At 40.0% G+C, this 23,801-nt stretch overlaps 1 protein-coding gene across 1 annotated transcript in view; it reads left to right on the top strand.

The window, feature by feature from the left end:
- Nucleotides 1-23,801, top strand: part of GRIK2 (glutamate ionotropic receptor kainate type subunit 2) — a 1,557,632-nt gene that overhangs the window by 488,793 nt on the left and 1,045,038 nt on the right. The window contains exon 5 of the mRNA XM_078648357.1: nucleotides 17,311-17,364. Within this exon, the coding sequence (XP_078504483.1) occupies nucleotides 17,311-17,364 (54 nt within the window). The remainder of the gene's footprint in view (nucleotides 1-17,310; nucleotides 17,365-23,801) is intronic.

Genomic DNA, 23,801 nt, shown 5'->3' with positions numbered 1-23,801 from the left:
TTTATGATACACTTTCTCAAATTTACTTACACAATATAGTTTTATGATAAACCTATCTCCAATATATATACACTATCAGTATTTACATACTCTCCACTCTCATGTGATGATTCTTCAAGCTGGATCTAAGCTGACAGGGTGTAGGACAACCACATATATTGGGAGGTTCGAATACCAGGGATGGGGACTTAGAAGTTGAAGAAATCAAAATCTGGAAGCTGCACACAGAAGGTTAGATGTTCCTTAATGGTTCAGGATGGCAGGTGATAGATTCCTGGCAAGTCAATACATCAGAAAGTTAGTTCTAAAATTAAACTATATTCAAAATCTTTCACAAAAGATCCCTGCTTTTAGCTGAGAATCAACAATAGTCATGGCAAAAGGGAGTAATGGGAGTGCCTATTGGCAAATTGATGATGGCTTTGGTAGTGAAGCTTAGTACTATGTCCAGTGGGGAGAAGGTGCAGTGAGTTGGCTGTTGCAAAATATAATTTCCAAGTATTTGAAAGTTAAATAGTGCCATTACAATGTGGAATGAATGAAATGGACACATTTGTCTGATGTTCACTATTTGGTAGTGAGTTGTTGTTGCATTGGTTGTAATGAAGAGCTTCAATGTTCACTGAAGCATTGAAAAGTACCCCTTGAGTTTCAGCCATTGGGGTGAACATTGTGTCATAGGGAGGGAAGTAGACAGTGGTAAGTCAGGTGATGGTAGAAGTGGAGGGAAAGTAGAGGCCTCTGTTTCGGAGAGATCAACACGTATGACTTAAGGGTCATCCAGACTCAAACTGCAGTGAGACCTTTAGAGATACATGATTGTAGGTATGGCGAGATGGTGAGAAAAAAAGTTGTGTTGCTTCGGTGGAGAAGATCATAGGAGAAACTAAAATAGTCAATGACGTCAAAAAATGAGGAGATGTAGAGCAAAGAAAAGGATTGGACCAGAAAATGACCATTCAAGAATACAAACAGGGGGAGATCTTGTATTAAACACCCCAAATAAAAGAGGGTTAACAGACAGATAAGAGAAAACCCATTAAAGACAGCTACGTTGTGAGTTAGTTGAAGACAATGCTCTTCAATTATCCAGTTATCTTTGAGGAGAAATAAAAGAATGAAGTGATTGAAATTGTGAAGTATGGTAGAGAATTGCCTTAAAAGGAGAGCAAAAGGTTTGATTGATTCAGTGCTGAAGGAGTCAGATGGTACACTTAACTCAATCATGGGAAAAGGTCAATGGGTGAAGTTGAAGAGAAGTCTGAGATTTTCATGTACACCTAATGATATGGAAGCCATAGAGTAAAGTCAGGTGGTTTTTCAGTAGAATTTATAATTATTGTTTAGTCCAGCACTCCTGGTTTCATAGATAACTACAAGTTGGTAATAGCCCACATAGACAACAGAACTCCAGAAAAAACATTTGCAAGAAAGTTCTCATTCCCTTGGTCAAGTCTAATCCATCTGTATTTAATTTGAGCCTATTAACATTAGATTGTTTCAAACACTTTCACCTTCTAGATTTTTAATTATGGATCAAGTGACAGTTTTTTTAAAGTTTAGAAATGCTGTATTCAATTGAATGTAGAACAAAAAGAATTTACAAAAAATATAAGAAGAAACATATTTAAACCAATAAAAGCAGATATCGAAAAATAAAATTTAATGAGATAAGTATACACCCAACTTATAAAAATTAAAAAATAAATGAAGGAGTAAAAAACCATTTGGAATTAACATAGCTTATGATATTAAACAAGAAAACTAAAAACTTGAATTGAAATATATAAACATAATGCTAAACAAATGCATTGTAGTCTTTTTTTTCAATAAAAAGGAGAGGAAAGAAAGTCAAAAGGAGGAGAAAGAAAAGAGAGGAGGGAAAAGTAGAGAAAGAGAGTAAAATGTTAAACTGATATACATATATAAACACAGAGCAAACAAATTTAAAAAGTAGTAAACTTCTAGGGGCATATGTATGAAAATCCCCGTTTGCGATTCTCCAATAGGGTTTTTTTGAGAATCGATATTTGAGGATTTCAAAAAGAATGTATGTAAAAAATCGCAGTTTTTTAGTGATTTCTTAGTTTTCCTTAAGTGCGATTAGCAAATTGCAAAATAGCAATTAAGGAATACTTTCCTATTCATTTCTGTGGGCCAGGTGGCCCATAGGAATGAATGTGAAGTCATTCTCAATTTGCGATTCGCAATTTGAGAATCGCAAATTGAGAATAATTTCAAGGGTGCAAGGGGTCATAAGAACACCCTGAGGCACCCCTGAAATGAACATGTGTGTGCACATGGCGCACATACATGCCCTAAGAGCATGTATGTGCGCCATATGGCACCTTCACAAATGCAAAAAAGTGCATTTGTGAAAGAAATCGCAAATTACTACCAACTTGAAGTTAGTGGTCATTTGCGATTTCTTAAGGAGAAATCGCAAAAATTGAATGCTTGATGCATAGCATTTAAGGAATCACAATTTGTGATTCCTTAAATGCTTACACAGAATTAAGGAAACGCAACTTTTGCGATTCCTTAATTTTGTGTTATGAATTCCCTACTACATACCGTTTTGCAATTTTTTTGTCGCAAATGCTTCTTTTTTGCGAATTGCAACGTTTGCGACAAAAAATTCCGTTGATACATCTTCCCCCTAGTCTCTATCGGGATTCGTAATTAGTAGCCCTAGATGTGAATTGAGCATTTTCCTGGATAAAAATGAGGTAAGGGGTGAACATAATAAATACTTTTAATCATTGAAGGAAGAGAGGTGGCCTAGGCTCGATCCAGTCTGTGGTGATGACATAACATATTCCACCAACCAATATAAGTAATTTTAGTAGTATCTTTCCATTTTGTTGTAATTGTTTGTGAAGCAAGTGCAACTGTTAAGTCAATACATTTCCCAACCATATCTTGGGAACACCAAAGGGGAGAAGAGCTTCCTAGGAAAATGTGCAGGATATCAAAAGGAATATTTGTAGACAAAATGTCATTAAGCTTCTCCCATATACATAGCCAAATCTTTTTAAATAAAGGGCATTAAAAAACATATGTATAAGGTCACTTTTATCGTGAGCACAAGACAAACATTTAGTATTGTTAGAAAGCTTGAATTTATATTAACTCGTAGGGGTTAGAAATATTCCACTATAAAAGTAATATAATATTTGGGTTGTGCTTGCTGAACAAGAAGAGGTATGGATCTTAGCCCATATTGAATTCCAGGTACGGACAGAAAACTTGTGTTGAAGATCAGCTTCCCACATAAGCTATATTTTGGTTTTTGTTTGAAACTTAGAAGAACCAATCAAGAACTCATATATGCCAGAGGCCTTCATTTGTGAAGAAAAATCCGGTGAGAAAGAGGGAGGTTGTGTGTTTGAAGCAATGGTGGGGTGCTGAGAAATATAAAGGAGACGAAGAGGTTTAAGGCATTGGTATTGAGAGGCGTAGTAGAAGGATACATTGTATTTTTCCTGGATCCCTGAGAAGTCTAACAGAGAACCATTCGAACGTAGATGATTATAATCCCTTTATTCATCCATTCTTTCCACGAGAAAACTCTATTATTTAATTTTATGTGTTTAATATACCAAATTGGAGTTTGTGAAATGTTTTCAAAGCAAGTATTGGAGGAGATAAAGGTTTAACAATAGCTATCAAATGGGTAAGTATTGGAGAAAGAAAAATAATGGGGGTTTGCGAGATGATAACAACCTCCCTGGAAGCAAAAGATGTAAATTGTGTTCTAGCTGACCCCACACTGTTCATGAATCTCTGGCAACTTCCGATAAGGAAGTCCAGATATGTTTCAATGTGAAAGCTGAGTGATATGACCTAAGATTAGGAAGTTAACCCCACCAATATCTTTGGGTTGTTGAAAATGGGCTAAGGAGATTCGAGGTTTGCATTTGTTCCATAAATTTGAATTAAAGAACGCTTAATAGTTTTGAAGAAGGTGTGTCGTAGTGAAACCAGAAGCATAGACAAGTAAAAGTTCATAATTGGTTGCAACATCATTTTGAAAAAATATAATCTACCCCACCAGGACAGAAACAAAGGAGACCAAACCACTATCCAAGAAGTGATTTTTGTCATCATTTCATTAAGATTATTTTTAACAGTTTCTTTAATATTGTTTGAGTGGAGGATACCCAAGCATTTCATATATTTTGAGTTCCAAGCGAACACAGAATCTTTAAACATATCTGGTAGGCAGTATTTATTTAGGGGCAGGACCTCTGGTTTATCTATATTAGGTTTGTATGCCAAGACTGCAGAGTATGTATTTAATAGTGAAAAAAACTCCAGTAAAGATGTATTAGGGTAGGATAAATATAAGAAAATATAATCTGTATATGCTGTATATTTTATATCCAACCTTTTAAATTGGAAGCCCGAAAAGGTTAGAAATAAACTTGTTGTTTCTAAAAAGTGTTCCAGTGATAAAATGAATAAGAGTGGGGATAAAGGGCAACCCTGTCTAGCCCCTCTATGAAGGGGAAAATAATTGGAATGCTGACCATTAACCCAGATCAAGGTAGATGGTTCAGAATATAGTAGCTGAATATATTTGAGAAAATGAGGACTAAAACCATGCCATTTCAATGCTCCAAACATAAATTCCCAATTCACCCGATTGAAAGCCTTCTTAGCATTGAGAGTCATGGCAGCTAAAGGAAAGTTCATTTTAGAGGCCAAGTGAATGATGTTGTAAAAGGTGCCAGTAATTTGGCAAAAACGTACAGTCCGTATTAATCAATGAGATAGGCTTATAATTGCTACATAGAGAGAGATCTTTATCTTTTTTAGGAAGTAAACAGAGCATAGCATGAGAAAAAGAGCCTTGTGTCTGCCCTGTGGTTAAAAAATGAGCGATAAGAAGTAATAACTTAGGAATTAAAAGCTGTTTAAAATGTAACTAGAAGCGCACAGAAAAGCCAGCAGGTCCGGGAGTTTTATCTTTTGGGAGTTAGGTAATGGCATTTAAAATCTCTTGCTCGGACAATGTAGTGTCAAGAGAAGACAACTCGACCATGTTATCTGGAGATTTAGGAATTGATTGAAAAAAGATTTCTAATTGTTCAGTTGAAGGGGAATATTCTGGGGTATATAACTTCATGTAGAATTCAGAGAAGCCTGATCCCAGCTATATCTGTTATAGCAAGGATCTTAGGGCCGTATTATCAAGTAAGCGCGATACATTATCGCCGCTTTTAGCGGCAGGAAACTGCCGCTAAAGCGGCGCTAATGGGCTTGATAATATGCCCTTGTGAATTCCCATTGAAGTCCAGGTTAACACCAGAACCTGGGCTTCTATGGGGTTTCCTGCCTATAAAAACGGCGATAATGTATCGCCCTTTCTTGATAATATGGCCCTTAGATTTCTATTTCCTTACTTTAAGGTAATTAGCCAGGGTTTTCCCTGCTTTGCTCCGACCACCAAACATTTTCTAATTAATACGGAGCAGGCTACCACAGTCATTGCCCAAGGATTGTTAGTTATATTGCAATTTGGCCCTATTTAGTTTAGATAAAGTGTCATTACAATTAGAGGAGAAATATTCATGTTCTAAATCTTTAACCTGTTCTAAAGGTTGCAGAGTCCCTGAGAAGCTTCTTCTTTTTTTGTTACAAAATCTATTATGAAGCACCTTGCGGTGGCTTTAAAGGCATTCCAAATGAATTTCATATGTGTGTCTAAGGTAAGATTATTCGCAAAAAACTCTTGCAAAGATATTGTACATTGTTCTTCTGTAAATTGTTTATCCTGCAAAAGGGTGTTGTTAAATCTCCATCTGCGAGCAAAGAGTTAGGATAATCTAAATCTACAATGATGGGAGCAGGATCCAAAATGAGTATTGAACCTATTTTGGCATTTGTTTTAATTGAAGAGTATGCTTAGTTAAAAATATATAATCTATTCTATAGTGAGAATTATGAACAGGAGAAAAAAAAGTGAATTCCAGGACATCGGGATGTGGTGCTCTCCAGATGTCTACTAACCCTCTAGAGGATATGGTTCTCTGAAATGCTCTGTGTATTTTGGTAGGAATAAACCTAGTCTGAGATCTATAATCTAAAATGGGATCCATGAACTGATTACAATCTCCCCCCACTATGAGATTCTCTGATGCATGGGATGATAACAGAGAGGAAAAATCATTCCAGAATAACAAATCTACTCCTTTTGGCCCATAAACATTACAAATCGAAAATTGTGTATTATTTATCTTAATATCTGACAAAAGCCATCTTCCAGCATCATCTTTAAACTCAATCAACAGCTGAATATTTAGCGATTTATGAAACAGTATTAAAACACCGTTCTTGTTATTTACAGCAGGAGAACAAAAACTCTCCCAACCCACTGTGTGCGTATGGAGGCTACGTCTTGTTCCTTATGATGAGTTTCTTGTAATAAAGCGATTTGACTATTTAAATTTGACAAGTTTTCTTCTTAACCGGATTACAAAGACCTTTAACATTCCATGAGACAACACGACTAGAGAACAAACAGTAGAAAAACTTACAATAAAAATAATGTTTATCCATCCATAAGGAAACGGTTGTAAAATGGTAGAATACTAAAGGAACTAATATATCTAAAGAAAGTTTGCTGCATAGCAGAACAAGGAGTAAGAGGAAATAAAAGAGGGAAAAAAATGAAAAAGCGAAGAGAGGGAATAGGGGAAAACAAAGGTCTCCCAAGATGTAAATAAAGAAGAGAGATGACAGAAAGCCAAATGACTTTAGCCATAAAAGTAAAGAAAAGTCCACATTTGTAAAGCGCACAATCACCCGTAAGGGTCTCTAGGCGCTGGGAGCCGTCGGGAAGATTAAGCGAGCTATTGCCCAGAGTCACATGGTGCTGGGCTAACCTGCCGCGGGGCCGGGGATCGAACCGTGGTCCCCAGATTCCAGCGTCAGTCGCCCTGGCCGGGGCGCCACACCTCTTCCATAAGAATGAAGAACAAATAAGACATTGATGATGAGGGGGGAACAAGAAAAACAGATGTCGCTCAAAAGACAAAACACTGAGATTAAATAAAAATAATATCAACAAAAAAAGGAGGAAACAATATAAAACGAAAATGACATACCAGTGATGGTGTTAGTGGGATTCACCAAACAGAAAGGGAACATCAGTGCTGAATGAAACGTGGAAGTTGGAACTAGAAATACATTACTAAACGTAGACACCCACATCCAACAGAGGGGAGCTAGGGAGCTGCAAAAAAGAGAAAAAATAAATGAGCAACATTTAAGAGTTACCGAGTTCCATACCTTATCCTTTGTACATATCTATGTATTTCTTGAGCTGTGTGGGATCTGCAAAAGTTACAGTCTTGCCTTTATAGGTGTCCTTGAAAAAGTAAGGATGAATAAGTCTGTAACGAGCATTCATGGATCGCAGCGTAATTCTAAGATCTAAAAACTCCTTCTGATGATGAGCCTTAGCTTTAGAAACTTCTTGACTAAAGAAAATCTTCTGATCAGACCATAACATTTGTTTGCGTTGTTTAGCTGCTATGAGTGTCATCATCAGCTCAGAGTATTGAAGAAAATAAGCAATGATCCCTCGTAGTCTCTGCGAGGTTAAAACACTAGGAGGACCAATCCTGTGTGCTCTTTGTATAATGAGTTCAACAGGATTCGGTAGGCCAATTATTTTGGATATATAAATATTCAAGAAGTTGATCATGGTAGGGTCTTCAGACCCTTCCGGTTTGCCATATATGCATAGATTGTTGTGCCTGTTACAATTGTCCAGATCCTTCGAAAGATTCTTAAGTTGAGTCACTTCTTTGGATAAAGTTTCAACCTTAGTGTTCACATCCTAAGCGTTGCTAACCCCCTGTTCACCCTGAGCAAGTCTAGAATCCAAATGAGACAATTTTTCCTCAATTATTTGACGCACCGCATTAGTGTCTACCATAAAAGGTTTTATGTTTCTCAACTCATCCACAATGTCCTCCAGTGTCAAAGGCAAAGGTGATTTATTTGGAGAAGAGGGGTCTTTTTTAACCCTTTTATTTGCATTGCCTCCAGATTCTTTGTGATTATTAGCATTAGAATTGATAGTAGACTGAGATTTAGCTGAATGTGCAGACTCCATAGCCTTATTTAGCCGAGAGGAACAGGCAAAATGGCTTAGGAACTCCTTCAGAACCCACAAGGACAAACCCGAGACTGCGCACCTTCAATGGAGAAATCCAACAGCGTTAAAAGAAATCACAATAAAGATTGCTAATCCATAACAGCAATCAAACTCTTGTTAAATCCACATTGTATGCATTTTTAATGTCCACAATGCCTTAAATGATTGTCTATACGATACTATAAAAATGAAAAAGTCAAGCAAAAAGGAAGTAAATTGTATCTCTTCAGTTATTGAAAAATGTCCCATATTTCTTTAATTTCCCGAGCCCACATTACCAAAGTGAGGATAGAAAGAACAGTGGGCGCACTACCATATGAAGAAAAACAAACTTGAAAGCTCATGAAATGGCAGCCCTTTTACTGAGTGCCCCGGGAGCAGCTTGGGGAAAGCTGAAAGAAAGACAATTAGACCAATTAACCTCTCCCATGCTCGTGACGGAATCGTTTCGTCACGAGCCTCGGGTGGGCTGTGCTGGTGACGGAACGGTTCTGTCACGGCCCGCTCGCCGCGCCTGCGCGGCGCGAATTCCGCGCCTGCGCAGACGTTCTGAAGAGCGGGCGGGCCCATGATGGAACCGTTCCGTCACAAGCACAGCTCACCCACGGGCCGTGACAAAGCGGTTCTGTCACGAGCACGGGACCGCCGCACGGCCCCACCTCCCCCTTAGCGCTGCGGCAGACTAGCCGCCGCAGCGAAGGGGTTAAAGGTCTATAAACATACTTTGCCGCTCCCTGGTGTTTCCATCACCTTCTGAGGGATTTTCAGAGCCACACCTTGCCCGAAATGCATCCCTCTGAGAGGAAACTTTCCTCGGTGTGACGGAGAGATGCTAATGAGGGACCATCTTGAGTTGCTGTCACTACCCATCTTAGTGACAGTTTTAAGTATTTGTGGATTAAATAAAGATTTTGCTTCCAAAGTAGGGTGAAGATGCGAAACCTCACTTGACAAAATGTTATTAATTCACTGGAATTAAATGTAACTGCAGAGATTTTACGCTGTATGTATCTTATCTATTGCAGCTGAGTTTGGAAGTTACTTTATTAAGTTTACAATTATTGTGTCATATTTTTTCCAGTTTATTCACACTATTTGGGTAATGGAAGGTTCCAGTAATTGTTGTTCCTCTGCTTATGAGACTGTGATTCATGCCTGAACACTGGGTCTTCACGCTGAGACAGTGTTTCATCAGTTGGGGTTCAGCCAAGGCATTTGGGGCTGCACCTTAGTGTGCAAGGCTGAGTTTAGGCATATGGGGCTGTAGCTCCTCATGAGGTGCTACATCTTTGCATTTGAAGTTGTGATTTCGCATTTCAAGCTAACGTTCAATTGACATCACTTCCTATGTTATTACCAGGGTCATAGTTCATGTGATCTAATTTTCTGTGATGTAATGGAGGACAACATCCAGAGTGTGGTGTCACCTCTGCCACCCCTGGCATTATGATGAATTAACATCCATGACAGTATAAACAAACTTAAGTAAACAATTTACATATAATTTGTGAACTTCTAAACAGAGAAGAGCAAAAGGTATGAATATCAAACGTTGGCTTGTGAATTGGAAAAGAAGGAAGTAAGTAGTTTAGCGTGAAATGCATTCTTATGTCAAATTTTGGCACAAGGAGGCATTTAAACAAGCACACCACACACAACTACTGCTCGCTTTCTGTTGTTACTGTGTGAATGGTGCAATTTGTGTAAATGTTTACTGCCAATGGCACATAAGTACGCAAAGAGGCCTATTCAAGTAATTGTACGAATTTTGCATAGCACAAATTTCCCAAAATGAAATGAATGATACCGGTGTAATTTTCATTTTGCCTGGGCCTATTGTATCTACCAGTTCTGAGCCTGCATTCCAAAGTAGAACATGTTCATGCTACCGCCACAGGATCATCAAGTTCAACTTTCATTCCTACTTTCTCCCTGTCAAAATAAGTTTTGAAATCGTTCTCTTTCTTTCCACCAAGATCAAAAATGCGCTAGGGCAAAGAACATTGTAATGAACACAATGTTCCAGTGCCCTGGACAACTCTTACCAATGTCTGGCAATAGCACAGTTGTTGCAATGCTTTTAAATAAATAAAGGCTGATGTGTATGGTTAAAATCAGTGCTTAGTGGTCCTTGTGCTGGCTTTCAGGAATTAACTGCAGCAATGAATGAGGGAAAGAAGGAAGTAAAAGCCAAACTCTTTAAAAGCACTCAAAAAACACCATCTCCATGATTTTTTTACAGGGCAAAAAAAGAGTAAACACTGATAACCACTGATTATTACACATTTTGAAAACATCAGAACACCGGAGAAACCCCACTGGAGTTCACGTTAAATAGAATCTGAAAAGAGGAAAGCTTAGAAATGTCATAATGCCATTGCAGTGTCGTCCTGGCTCTTACTAATACGATGTATATTAAAAAATATATGTTGTTACGTTGATTGACATTTTAGTACATTAGTATTGATGGTGCTAATTAGTACATTCTTTAGGAATGTGTTTTCTGACGACTTACCATTACAATAGTCATCAATTTGAAGTGATTATGTTAACAAATGTGTTGTTAAATTGTAATGCTTAGATTTTTCCACGCTACGGTGGAGTTCCACGCCTCCACGTAGCACCTGAACGCTCCCACCTCTTGCCTCCTTGCTCCTCCCCCCTACCATGAACGTGACCACGGCGGCGGCGATGTCGATGGCGAGGAGAGGGTGATGGCGTCTCTCTGAGAAGCTGATCCAAAGCGTCCGAAGCGTCCGAAGCAGAGACCGGCGCCTTAGGAACTGATAGCTTGATTGGGATCCTTTGGGCTGCGAGCTATCTTTTCTACCGCGAGTGATACAGGGTGATAGGAGCGGCATATTTAAACAGCACAGGTGTGCCATTCAACTGACACGGTGAGCAGGAGTGGAAAACGCCTGGTTTTGACTGCCGCTGTAGGGGTTTTTATTTTGGCTCCTTCTTTATTCCCTGTAACTGTAAGTCGATGAGCGGTGGGAGACGTGGGAAATGATTTGAGACGGACTTTGAGGTCAGAGAGCTGCTGCTGCTATGCTTGGATATGGATATGCTGAATGGCTCTCAGTAAGCATTTGACTTTTCCTTAAAACACAAACGGCATTTGTACTCTGTACTTAAGCACGAAGCACGAAGCACGAAGCACGGAGCACGAAGCACGAAGCATTAAGTAATTAAATAGCGCTATTCACTCTGCAGTCACATTGAATGCTTGAGTACTACACGCTGCATAAAGGAGTACAGGACTACATCTCCCATAGTGCCCTGCTTATCTGGAAAAACCTGGAACCTGGAACCTGAAAAAAACCTGGAAAAAGAAACTGAAAAGTTTTGCGGCCTCACGCTATTGCCTATTTTATTGCACTGTTCTATGCAAGCGTATCTTTATTGCGTGACTCCCCTCATTTTTTTATAGAGACTTTTTGTTTAACTGCAGTCGTAAATGGGCAAACAAACCAATGTTCGTGCTAAGACGAGAGCCCGACGGTTAAAAGCTTTAGAGGAGGCTGCATCTGATAAAACAACTGATAAAATAACTGACCAAATGGAAAGTAGAGCGGAGATTTCTTTGGTAAGCTCTGAGGGGGAGACTGAGGCAATTACAGAACCTCCGGATATTTCTGACATTTCCGATACATTGGGGAACGCTCACTCACTTGAGACTTTCCAAACTGAATCTATTTCACAAGATTCCGAGCCTATAGAGGATGCTAATGCGAATGCACAGTCTCCATTGCCTAATAACTCGCACATATCAAGTAGTTTTGTTACCACCCAGCCTAACCCTAACTCTGGTTCAGCTTGTGCTCAAGATCTAAGTACAGGTTCTGCTGCTGCAATAGTAGTCACTAATCTGAATGACGGAGCGGATGGTCAGGTGGTTCAAGACACAAGTTTTGGGATACAAGTCGGGAAGGAACAAGCGGGTATGACGAGCCCCATCCTGTCTTTGAATACCGAGACTAACCAGACAACAGGTTTAAAAACAATGCAATTGTCAGTCAAGGACATGCTAAATTTAATTTTGGATGAGATTCGTGAAGTGAAGCAGTCTCAACAGTCTCAAAAAGCAGAATTCGCCGGGATTCAAAATCGTTTGGAAAAAATTGAGGTTATTGTCACTTCTTTTCCACCTCGTCTTCAGGAGGCTGAAGCCAGAATTTCAAGCTTAGAGGATGAAATCCCCAAACTTCAAAAGGACGTCAAGGACGTTTATAAATCATCGAAGACCTTGGAATCTAAGCTTGATGAGTTGGAGAATTATAATCGCAGATCAAATCTGCGAATAGTAGGGGTTCCAGAGAAGATTGAGGGCTCAGATATGGTTCAATGGGTCACTTCTTTTATATCGCACGAAGTAATTCCGGAATTTAAAGGTGATTTGACAATCACCCGAGCTCATCGTGTGCCCGCTCAGCCATTTCCAAACTCTCCCTTTCCCCGTACTATTTTGGTTAATTTCGCTGACTATCGGGTTAAGGAGACAATTCTGACAAGAGCCATTAAACAGGGTCAGTTTGCAGCAAATGCTACTTCCAAATGCCGGATTTTTACCGATATGTCAGCCGTTGCTGCGAAGCGTAGAAGAGAGTTCGTTAAACTTTTGCACCTGTTTAAAGCTAAAGGGGCACAAGCCTCTATAGCACAACAGTCAAAATTGAAGGTGCTGATTAAGGGCAAATTTCATTTGCTCACAGATATTGATGAAGCCAATGTTTTACTTAGCCAAATGTCACCCGGATAGAGGTTGAAGGCAAAATTCATGATTTCTTAGCACACTCTCTTCTTTTCTTGTATTTTTCTCAGGTTTCTTCTTTTGTTAAATGATGTTAAATGATGGCTATACCATGGTTAGAGATATGGTGGATCTGGTGGAGGGGTGAGGGGTGAGGGAGCGGGAGGGGGAGGGCAGGGAGCGGGGTGTTATTCCAAGACACCTCTATGGTTGGGGGGGAGACCCGGTGGCGAGCGTGGGGGAGAGCAGTAGGAGGAGGGCCATGGGGGAAAGGGGGGAGAGGAAAAAATGGAAAAAATGAGGTTGTTTTCAGTGGATTTGAATGTGGCAAGATCCTGCATTTTTGGTACTCTTGTATGCTTTTTTGCATATATATATGTAATTTAAGTATTTTTGAGTTTAAAACTTTTGTATTTCTTTGTGCAATTAATGATGGCCCATGTCGTCTAGGATGGAGCTGAAATTGATATCCTTTAATGTGAATGGTCTGAATAATGCCAGAAAATTGCGTGCAATAGAGTCTTGGATTAGAACTGAAAATCCTACAGTGATCATGTTACAGGAGACTCATATAGCGGCTGCTAAGAAAGAGGATTTTAAGATGTTTAAAACTTGGGCTTCTTTTCGGGGGTTTTCGTGCGCCACGGGTTCACAACGAGGTGTCGCTCTATTCATAAATAAAAATTTTGAGATTGAGATAGTCCAGACGGAAAATGATTCTTCAGGTCGTTGGTGTTGGGTTTCATGTAAAGTCAAAAATCATCACTCCTTGATTACTTTTGTTTGTTTTTATGCACCTATAGAGGATAACCCCCAGATTTATGACGCTCTGTTTCAATCTCTTCTATTGGTAGGTGGAGATATCATTATAGGTGGCGATTTTAATATACTTATGAACCCTAGTTTAGATTCTACATCAACTCTTAAGAGGCAGTCTAAGCCTAGATCTCTTAAGACTATCCTAAATTATATATCTTTATTTGGTTTATGTGACCCATGGCGTGGGAGAAACCCTCTGAAAATGGAGTACACCTGCTGGTCCGGAAGGTTTAAATCCTCATCTCGTATAGATTTTTTTCTAACATCCAGACAGCTTAAATTTAGTTCACAGAGATTCTACCACAATGGCTTTTCAGACCATGCTATGATAGTGATTAATTTCGACTATGTAGAGACTATAAAGGTTTCGAAAAGATGGATGTTTAATAAAATGTATTTACAGAATTTGAATTGGATATCAGCATTAAAGGTGGAGATAGCAGAGTACATTAACCGAAATATAGGCACGGCCCCTCTTCATGTTATCTGGGACTCGTTAAAGGCTTTTTTACGGGGGGTACTTATTAGTAAGGATGCGGCTGAGTGGAGCGCTGTGAAAAGTAAAAGGAACTCCTTGCTTCAAAAAATTCAGGATATAACATTTAGCTATCAATGTCAACCAAATTATGAAGTTGCAATCCAACTGAGGGAAGCTAAACAAGCGCTCAGCGCTTATTATTATGAGCAAAGTGAATTGGTGTTCCAGAAACAATCACAAAAAGTGTACGAAGAGAGTAATTTTTCAGGGAAATTCCTAGCCTGGCAAGTAAGAGAACAAGCGGCTTCAAACTTGATTCATTCCTTAAAAGACCCTCTTACTCATTTCGAAACATTTGATCAGGTTGAAATAAATAATATTATGCTTAAACATTATGAGCGTATTTACTCAGTAAAACATAATTTTAATCATCAAAAACTATCAGAGTTTTTAGACCGATATGAGATTCCGAATCTACCCCTCGAAGATCAGAGGCATATGCAGAGACCTTTTTCTAAAGCAGAATTGGAAGAAGTTCTTAAAAATCTACCATTAGGCAAGGCTTGTGGTCCTGACGGCTTCCCTTCTGAATTCTTTAAAGTTTTTTTTAGCTCCTTTAGTGACTTATTTCTGCTTCTGTTGAATTCAATGCTGGAAGGAGGACAAGTCCCGGAGTCCTTCCATGAAGGTACAGTCATTAGCTTTTTAAAAAAAGGGAAAGAATCCAAAGATCCGAATTCATACAGGCCAATTACTTTATTAAACTCCGATTATAAAATAACTACTAAGATGTTATCATTACGTCTTAATGATCAGGCGTTGGATTTGATCCATCCAGATCAAAATGGCTTTATAAGAGGCAGACAATTATTTACTAACACACATTTTTTAGTTGAAGCATTAGATTATTTTGAAGCACGTGGGATACAGGCCTTGGTCTTACTTTTAGATGCAGAAAAAGCTTTTGATTTGGTGGTATGGGACACCCTTTTCATTATTTTATCTAAGTTTGCCATTTCCCAACGCATCATTAATTTGATAAAGAATTTGTATGTAGGCGCTAGAGCAAACATAATTGTTAACAAGTCATTAGCAGGCTCAATTTTAGTTCAACGTGGCACTAGGCAAGGCTGCCCTTTATCACCTATTCTTTTTGCCTTTTTTATCGAACCATTAACTATTGCTATCAGGAATTGTTTCCAGATCAAACCTCCAGTTACCTCAATGGCCAAAATTAAACTTTACGCAGATGATATTATGCTACTTATTAAACCTGATTTGGAATCACAGACCTATATTTTTCAAATTTTTGAAGAGTTTGAATCTCTAGGAGGTTATCGGATTAATAAAAAAAAGACAGAAATATTGGTTTGTGGGGGTGGGAACCCAGTTTTACACAAAGATTTACAAGGCTGCATTAATTTAAAACCTAAAAGATATCTAGGAATTTTGTTCTCTTCAAATATTTTGGATTTATATACACTTAATTTTGTTCCATTAATTAAAAAAGTCCAATCAATGTTCACTCGCTGGGATCCTCTGCCTTTAACTATTCTCGGACGCATCAATTTAATTAAAATGTCAATCCTCCCTCTTTTCAATTTTTTGTTTGCATCAATTCCAGTCTATTTGTCGGGTACTTTTTTTTCCAAAATAGAATCTATGTTCTCTAGATTTATTTGGGCAAAAAAAACACCTAGATTAGATATACGGACATTAACTGCAGAAACTAACTATGGCGGTCTTTCTTTACCAAATTTGAAAGATTATTATTTTGCTTACTTTGCACAGTACTTAGAGAGATTTAAGAACAGGAATGCAGTAACTAGTTGTTTTATAAATTTTTTTTTGGATTTGATATGCTCAGAAATACAAATACCATCCCCGTTGTTTGTATTGAAATCCCCCAAATTGGTGCGGTATAAAATCCTAAATTGGTTTTTTAAACGACGTAATGCAATGCTTAAGAGATATTCACTTCCACACTTTCATTTACTAACTCCCTTAATCGGAGTGTTTTCTTTTTTAAAGATTAAAATCAATCCCATTGTAATAAAAAATTGGGGTAGGTCTGGGTTTAAAACATTATCTGACTTTTTGGTAAGCGGGAATTGGCTCTCAGTTACTGAGATGGCAGCTCGAATTGGTGGCAACTTTTTGCTAATTGGCTCCTACTCTAATTTAATTTATCCTATGTTGGCGCAATTAGATCCCGGTACCATTGCGAATTATACTTCTACTCTTGTTTTAGATCTTTTTATTAATAATTTGGAGAAGAAACCAGGAGTATGGAAACAGTGTCTGACACAAAGTCGGGAGGTAGAGTTGACTGCTAAAGTTATCCGTAAATGGTACACTCAAGAAAATTTTATATTGTCACCGGAAATCTGGAAAACCATTAATCAATTTAATTTCTGCGTATTGCGTGGTGCCAACTGGCGCCGCATGTTGTATTTTAGCAAGTGGCTATTATATCGTACACCAGTAATAATTGCTAAAATGTATAACAATGCGTCTGCTTTTTGTTTCAGACATTGCAATTGTGAACAAGCCAATTGGTCTCACATTATTATGTCTTGTCCTAAAATTAAGCATTTCTGGGAAGAAATTATTGGTTTTTTAAAGACTTATTGTTTGTTATCTGTCCCATGCAATGCAACAATGTTATTATTTGGATATGACCCTGATTGTATATTTTCCAGTCACCTGGCAAAATTGATTTATATTATAATGGCTGTGGCTAGATCTTTATTACTGCAGAATTGGCTTTCAACCTATATCCCGACGCTGCAGGAATGGTTGGAAAAAATGAAAAGGGTCAGGAAAAGCGAACTTTTATATGCTCAAAGAGTTGGGGGTATTAGAAAATTTGATCAAATTTGGGGATGTTATTTTGAGTAAATTGGTTTAACATTACGTTAAGTCGAAACTAAATGTAATTGTTATTTTTCTGTGTTTTCTTATTTTTTATGTATGCTGTATATAATCTGAATACAACTTCAATAAAAAAACAAAAAGAAAAAAAAAAAAAAAAGTTAAATTGTAATGTGGCCTCACTATAACTAATATCTCCATTTTAAAATGTTTTAGGCATTGGCTATGGGAATGATGACTGAATATTATCATTACATCTTTACTACATTGGTAAGTTGTGTACTAACCATACATCTATGTCAAATAGTAAAAACATGCATTGAAAAATTCACAGTTAAATTTCAGATATCTTTTTTAATTTTGCGAGTGTGTAATGCATTGCTGTTTTTCAAGCAAACGTTAAAGCTGCTGTTTAATGTTTTTTTCAAATGGTCAAATGTTATTTTCACAGCAAAAATAGACCGTTTTTTAATATCCTTCATACAGATTAACATAGGCAAACAAAATGGACAATCCTTTGTTACATTGTACATGTCATTTACACACATTCACAAAGAGACACAGACACATTCCCGACACACAAATACATACACCAATGCATCAACTCGCGGACACAAACTCTCTTTGCCACACACATAAAACATCATATTTGATCACTGTATGCCACACACTCATGCACAAACTCACAAATATCAACACTGACACAAAATCTCTCATCACCCACATCCATCAATGCTCAAACCCATTTGGAAACACACTAATGGCCTGACTTAGTATTTGGTGAATGGGATAATTGCTCAAAACGTGATGGATTTCCTGTCTGCCATATTACAATTGGCATAGACTATAATACTCATGTAATATGGCAGACGGGCAATCCACCATGTTTGTGATGGAGTATCTTGCCTGCAAATTCTAAATAAGGCACGTACATATAAACACACACACTCAAGTGCATGCACACACATGCCCAGACCCTCTCTTTGGCACACATGTAAAGCCACTAAGAAACATACTCATGCACACATGAACACAAACATAAATCCTCATTCGGTAAAGCTCTTACAAGCAAATCTACTTGAAGACTCTGAGCCTGATTCACAAACTGCACTTTTGAGTAAGTTTACAGTTTTGAGTAAGATTAATACTTTTCGGTATTCACAAACTGCATTCATAATAAATATGTACTATATGTATATAGGTTTTACAATAGTTTATATTTATTTATATTTGTACTATTTAAAAAGATTATATTTGTATTGTTTCTCTTTGGATTTTATATTAAGTGCCTACTTCCATTATTTTCTATGAGAGGGTGTTGCAATACCAGTTCTTGCCCAAGTGTAGTGCCAGGCTTACTACAAAAGTATAAATTATTACAAAAGTGTAAATAACTACAGAAGTGCAGTAAACTTACTCAGAAGTGTAACCTACCTTTGTGAATGGTGTCATTAGTCTCCCTATGCCCTCCTCACATACTGGTTTCCTCATTTACATATGTGCACACACTGTTTCTGAAATGCAAACAGTCAGATATATTGGCCAACACATATTGATCAACACATGGGTACAACGCTCACACAGAATCGCACCCAACTGTGAACTTTTCCTCTCTGTCCCTTTCTGTCTCTCTCTCTTTCTCTCTTTTCTCTCTCTCTCTCTCTCTCTCTCTCTCTCTCTCTCTCTCTCACAAACACACATACACAGACTCAGGCTCACTTATATACATCAAAACATTTTTATAAAATTGCTCCTTTCCCCCACACACAAAAATATATTTCCACATTGGTGAACACAGAGGCATATACCAAGTCACAAGTACACACACACACATGCATATGTTGGGCTGTGGGTTTAATGTCTCTGTATCAAGTACGATCCCTCTGACCTAAAAAAAATCCCAGATCCACTACATTGCCTATCACAACATCATCAAAGTAAGTATATATATTTGCCATTCTTTACTTTACATCTTCTTTCCTAGACTAACCTTAACTTGTAATGTTCATGTCGAGGTATTGGATGAAATCTTTTTGTCATGCAATACTGTGAGAGCATCCCGGGGTTGAAGCATATTTACAGTGATTAAATAAACCACAAAAGTAATCAACTAAAGCCATACTATTTTGACGATCAGTATTCAGGTTAGTTAAATGAAAGACTGCAATGCCAGCACAACAGCTTCGCCTGCCCCTTGCTGCCCATACATGCCACCCATACTTTTAAAATGTTGCAATTCCCCCAGCTGCCCGACTTGAAAGTATAAATACACAATGCAACGAACGCAGGCCAAACAAACTGAGTGAAATGAGTTCATTTAGATTTGACTACCTCAGACTTAGTCCTCGAATTTTAAAATGACTGTCAAGGGCTGATTTGAAGGTTAAACGTGATTTAGTTATAAAGGGCCCAAATGATAATTCTGTGTGAAAGCAATGATTCATGACCAGCGTCCAAAACCGTAACGTAATGCTTTTATCACCGGTTTCAACAGCTGAAACATCACACACAGGAACAGGACCATCTATCAGTGTGACAATAACAGCCTACATGCAGCAGGCTGAGAGAAAAAGTTACTCTAGCATAAAACCCCCTTCTTCCTTCTTCCATGGGGTCTTTGTGGCCGCATGGACATTATTTAAATCAGCGTATTCACTCGCGGAGACAGGGTCCTATGTGAAGAGTGCTGTGGTGCTCAGAAATTGAAGAAATGGTTGTAGGGGCAGATGGGGTATTTTATAAGACGGTACCAGGCAGGGCGGCCTTTACACGAACAAATCTTCATTCTGAAACACGGAGATCCCGCACAGCTGGCCTTCTCTGGGAGATCATATCTGTAAATCTTGAATTATTACAGTTTATGAGAATAGGCGCACCACTAAGCAGCTTTCCGAAATTGCTTCTATATTAGCGAGGAGACGCTAATTAAAAACATCGTCCTTTGATATCATTCACTTCTTTTGTGTTTTTTCGTGTATTTCCTAATGAGGCCCTGGGGCCCTCTGTTTCCTTTTTAAACGTTTCCCCAAAAAGGCGGGACTCCTTCAGAATACACACGCGTCGTGCTTCTAGAAGCTTCCAGCGCTTCCCAGGAGGTTAAGGCAAGAAGCAATCCTCGGTTGACACCCTCAGAGAGCACGGCGGCGATTTGCAAGCTACGGGCTTGTTTTCTGCTGCTGTGGTTTATTAATTACCTCGTACCTGATGTGCTGAAAGACCCTTCAAATGCATTTTTAGATCACAGCCATTACAGCAGTTCTGAGACGCGTATTCTCGAATGATTGATTCGGGGGCCTAATGGTAAAGCTCATTAGTGCACTGAGCCTTTGTATGTATTTATCATATTTTTGTGTAAACGCGAATGTGATTCGGGTAAGTTATTCACGCGCGGATTTATTTAGTGCGTCCTCACAGCCTGAGAAGTTTAAAGAGAAAGAGGAAATGTTTTTTTCTGCAAAGCAGGGGACCAGTTTGTGACGTTGCCATGTTCCTTCCTCCTTCAATTTAAGGACTAACTTTGCCAGCCAGAAATAGAACGTGATGAAACCTGGGCATTGGAAAACACACCCTGGATGCCACCGTGTTACCAGCATTATGACAGATTACCTCAAAATCTCTAATTGGAATCTGGAATGCTAACTACCTCTGAGATTAGGTCTGTGCTCAACTACCATCCTTGAGTCATTTATCATTGCTCTTTCGGGGAACGTGGTCATTATTATGCTAGCGCTCAACTGGATGCTGGGAACGGGCTCTGGGAAATATCCCTCCAAGATACAATCATTTCACAGAAATATGAAATTGGCCATGGGAATGAGAAAATGATAAGGAACGAGAAGAACCGTGTAGGACATATGCTGTGACTCCACTCTTTATCAAGACTAATATTAGAGCGCTCTCTCGCTAAGAAGCCGCACGTGCCATCCTCAATAGATATACTACTATTTGTACATAAAACAGAGGAAGGCGCGTCTCTGAAGAAGGTTCGATCACATCAGAGCTCTTTAGGGGAATCAATGATGTATAATAACGATGAGGGAAGGAGAGTTGGCAGCGATGCATTGTTTATCAGCATGGATGCTACTTGTGTTGTGCCAATCTTCACTGTGACATGCTTCTGATAGATACAATCGTCTTTTTTCTAAATTGATTAACAATTAGAAGAAAACTATATGCAGCAAGTGTATTGATCCCTTCATTAACTTTAGTGTTTAGGAAGAAATGGGTGGTTTCAAATATTACACATTGAATTTACTCTGTTTTAGAAAAACAGGAAAACATCATCCCTTTCATAGTAAATGTAATGAAAAAAACGTTATTTGTTGAACAAGCTTATTGATAGTAAACTCTATAATAAATCACTAGAGACTAACACACTGCTATAAATTGTAAATGTGGCTCGTGGTGTTATGTGACATGTTGCACAATTCCGTAGCAAGGGTTCATGTCTGACATCAAGCACATACAAATTAGGATGTCAGTGGATAATTCAAAATTAAGTTATTGGACACTATATTCTCAGTGTCATTTTATACTCTTTTTATTAGAGAAACCAAATTAAATATTACAATCTCATCTTCAATGGTGCATATGCACAAATTCTCAACTTCAATCCTCGACCAAAAGTGGCATTTCAATTCAGGAGAGGCCAGGACGTTAGTCGCATCTCTCCATTGGAGAAAGAGTTAGAGGGAGCCATAATAATGTCCTATTACTTACCGGTAATCTTCATTACTCCTGGTCCCGTTGACCTCGTCCCATTCCTTAAAATATGGAGATAATCATCTCCACAACAGAAAAAAGAAAAGGAGCATGCTGGGATACCCTACCTGCTCCCTCCCACTGGGAGTACATAAGCGGTACCATCCCAGCATGCAGCCTGAAAACACCAAGCCAACAACCGGAAGGCCGGCCGCAAGGGAGGGAGGGAGGGAAGTAAGGAATGGGACGAGGTCAACGGGACCAGGAGTAATGAAGATTACCGGTAAGTAATAGGACATTACCCCCAGGTCCCTCCTGACCTCGTCCCATTCCTTAAAATATGGAGAATACCAAAGCAGAGAACCCGGCCTACCGGAACCCCACCAACAACAAGGGCACCAGACCAAAAAACAGCACCCCACAGGCCCGAACCAAGAACCCAAAGGCCAGAAGGGGACCGCCACGGAAACAAGAACCACCAACCCGGCAAGCCAGAAGGGAGGCATAGAAGCAGAGCCAAGCCCCCAAGGGAGCAAGAAGAGGGGCCAAAACCAAGAACCCCCCCCACGACCAAAGGAAGCCCAGGGTACCCCCAGAGAACCGAGCCAGGAAAGGACAACCCACCAAGGGCGAAGCCCCCGGACCCAGGCAGCCAAACAACTAGGGACCAACAGGCCCACCCAGCCCAAAAGACAGGGTCAGAAAGAACAGCCCGCACAGAGCGGGCGAGCCGAAGGACCAGGAAGAAACAAAGCAGAGGGACGACCCCAACACAGCAGGGGAAGTCCCCAGCAGAACCGAAAAGAGGGCAGCAACAGGGAACCACAGAGGAACCAGGCCATAGGGGAGGACCGACCAAAGGCCAACCCCCGTAGAGACACCGAAGAGCAGCAGCACCCAAAAGGCCCACAAACCGGGAGAAGAACCCGGCGCCCCAGAAAGACCAAGAAAGACAACAAAGGGCCACACGGAACCAGGGAAACAAAAAAAACCAGAACCGAAAAAGAGAAACCGACCCCCAGGAGGAAGAAAAGGGAGACACCACAGAACCACCGTAGGCAAAACCCCAAAGGCAGAAGGCCAACAACAAGGCCCCCAGCCTAACCCCAAGAAACCAGCCGCAGAAGAGGCAGGCCAGCCAGCTAGGAGGCACACAACACCGCACCACCAGAACCCAGAAGGAGAGGCCCAAAAGGAACCAAGAACCAGGAAGGGGCACAGGAAAGGCACAACAGCCAACCACAGCCAGACCACCCCGAGAAAGGAGAACCAGAGGGAGGAAGGCCAGAGTCCACACAACGGACCCAGCGCCCCAGCCAACCGAAGGAAGCGGACCCAGAAAGGACCGAAGACCAACAGACCCAAGAGAAGGAGCAGCCAGGAAAGGACCCCAACAGGGACCCAAACCAACGCCCCAGATATGAAGCAAAGCCAACCGCAACCCAAGGCAGAGCGAGAGGGGCGGCAAGCAGAAACCAGGCCATACACCAGGAGAGGCAGACACCCAAACCCCACAAGCAGGGAAAAGGCACGGCCAACAGGGCAGCCAAAGAACAAGAGGCAACCCAAAGCAAAAGCTAAGGAAGACCAACAAAACCCAGCCACCACCGGAGGGAAACAGAGCGGCAGGCAAAAAGAACCGCGAGCCAACACCACCAACAAGGCCAATACCCACCAGCACAGAGGAAGGGCACAACAAACCCACTCCCCCCCCCCCTCCGGAAACCAGGGGGAGACACCACCAGAAGGTAGACACCCCGAGCACGGGGCAGGCAAAAGCACACGAAGGGAGCAAGAAGCACCCAACAGCGAAAACCTCAGGCAGTCAGGCAGGGAGGCAGGCAGGCAAACAGGCAGGCCGGCACCCAGACAGGCACCCACCCCGCCCGAACCTACAGAAGGGCAGAAACCAAGGGGAGAAAGGAGGACGCAGAGAGGCCACACACCCGGAAGACCGACACCCAAAACCCACCAGTAGGGAAAGGGCACAGCACAGCCAGGACCGG

The sequence above is a fragment of the Lissotriton helveticus genome, chromosome 6, assembly GCF_964261635.1.
Source record: "Lissotriton helveticus chromosome 6, aLisHel1.1, whole genome shotgun sequence".
Lineage (NCBI taxonomy): Eukaryota > Metazoa > Chordata > Amphibia > Caudata > Salamandridae > Lissotriton > Lissotriton helveticus.
This window is presented reverse-complemented; position numbering and strand designations above follow the sequence as displayed.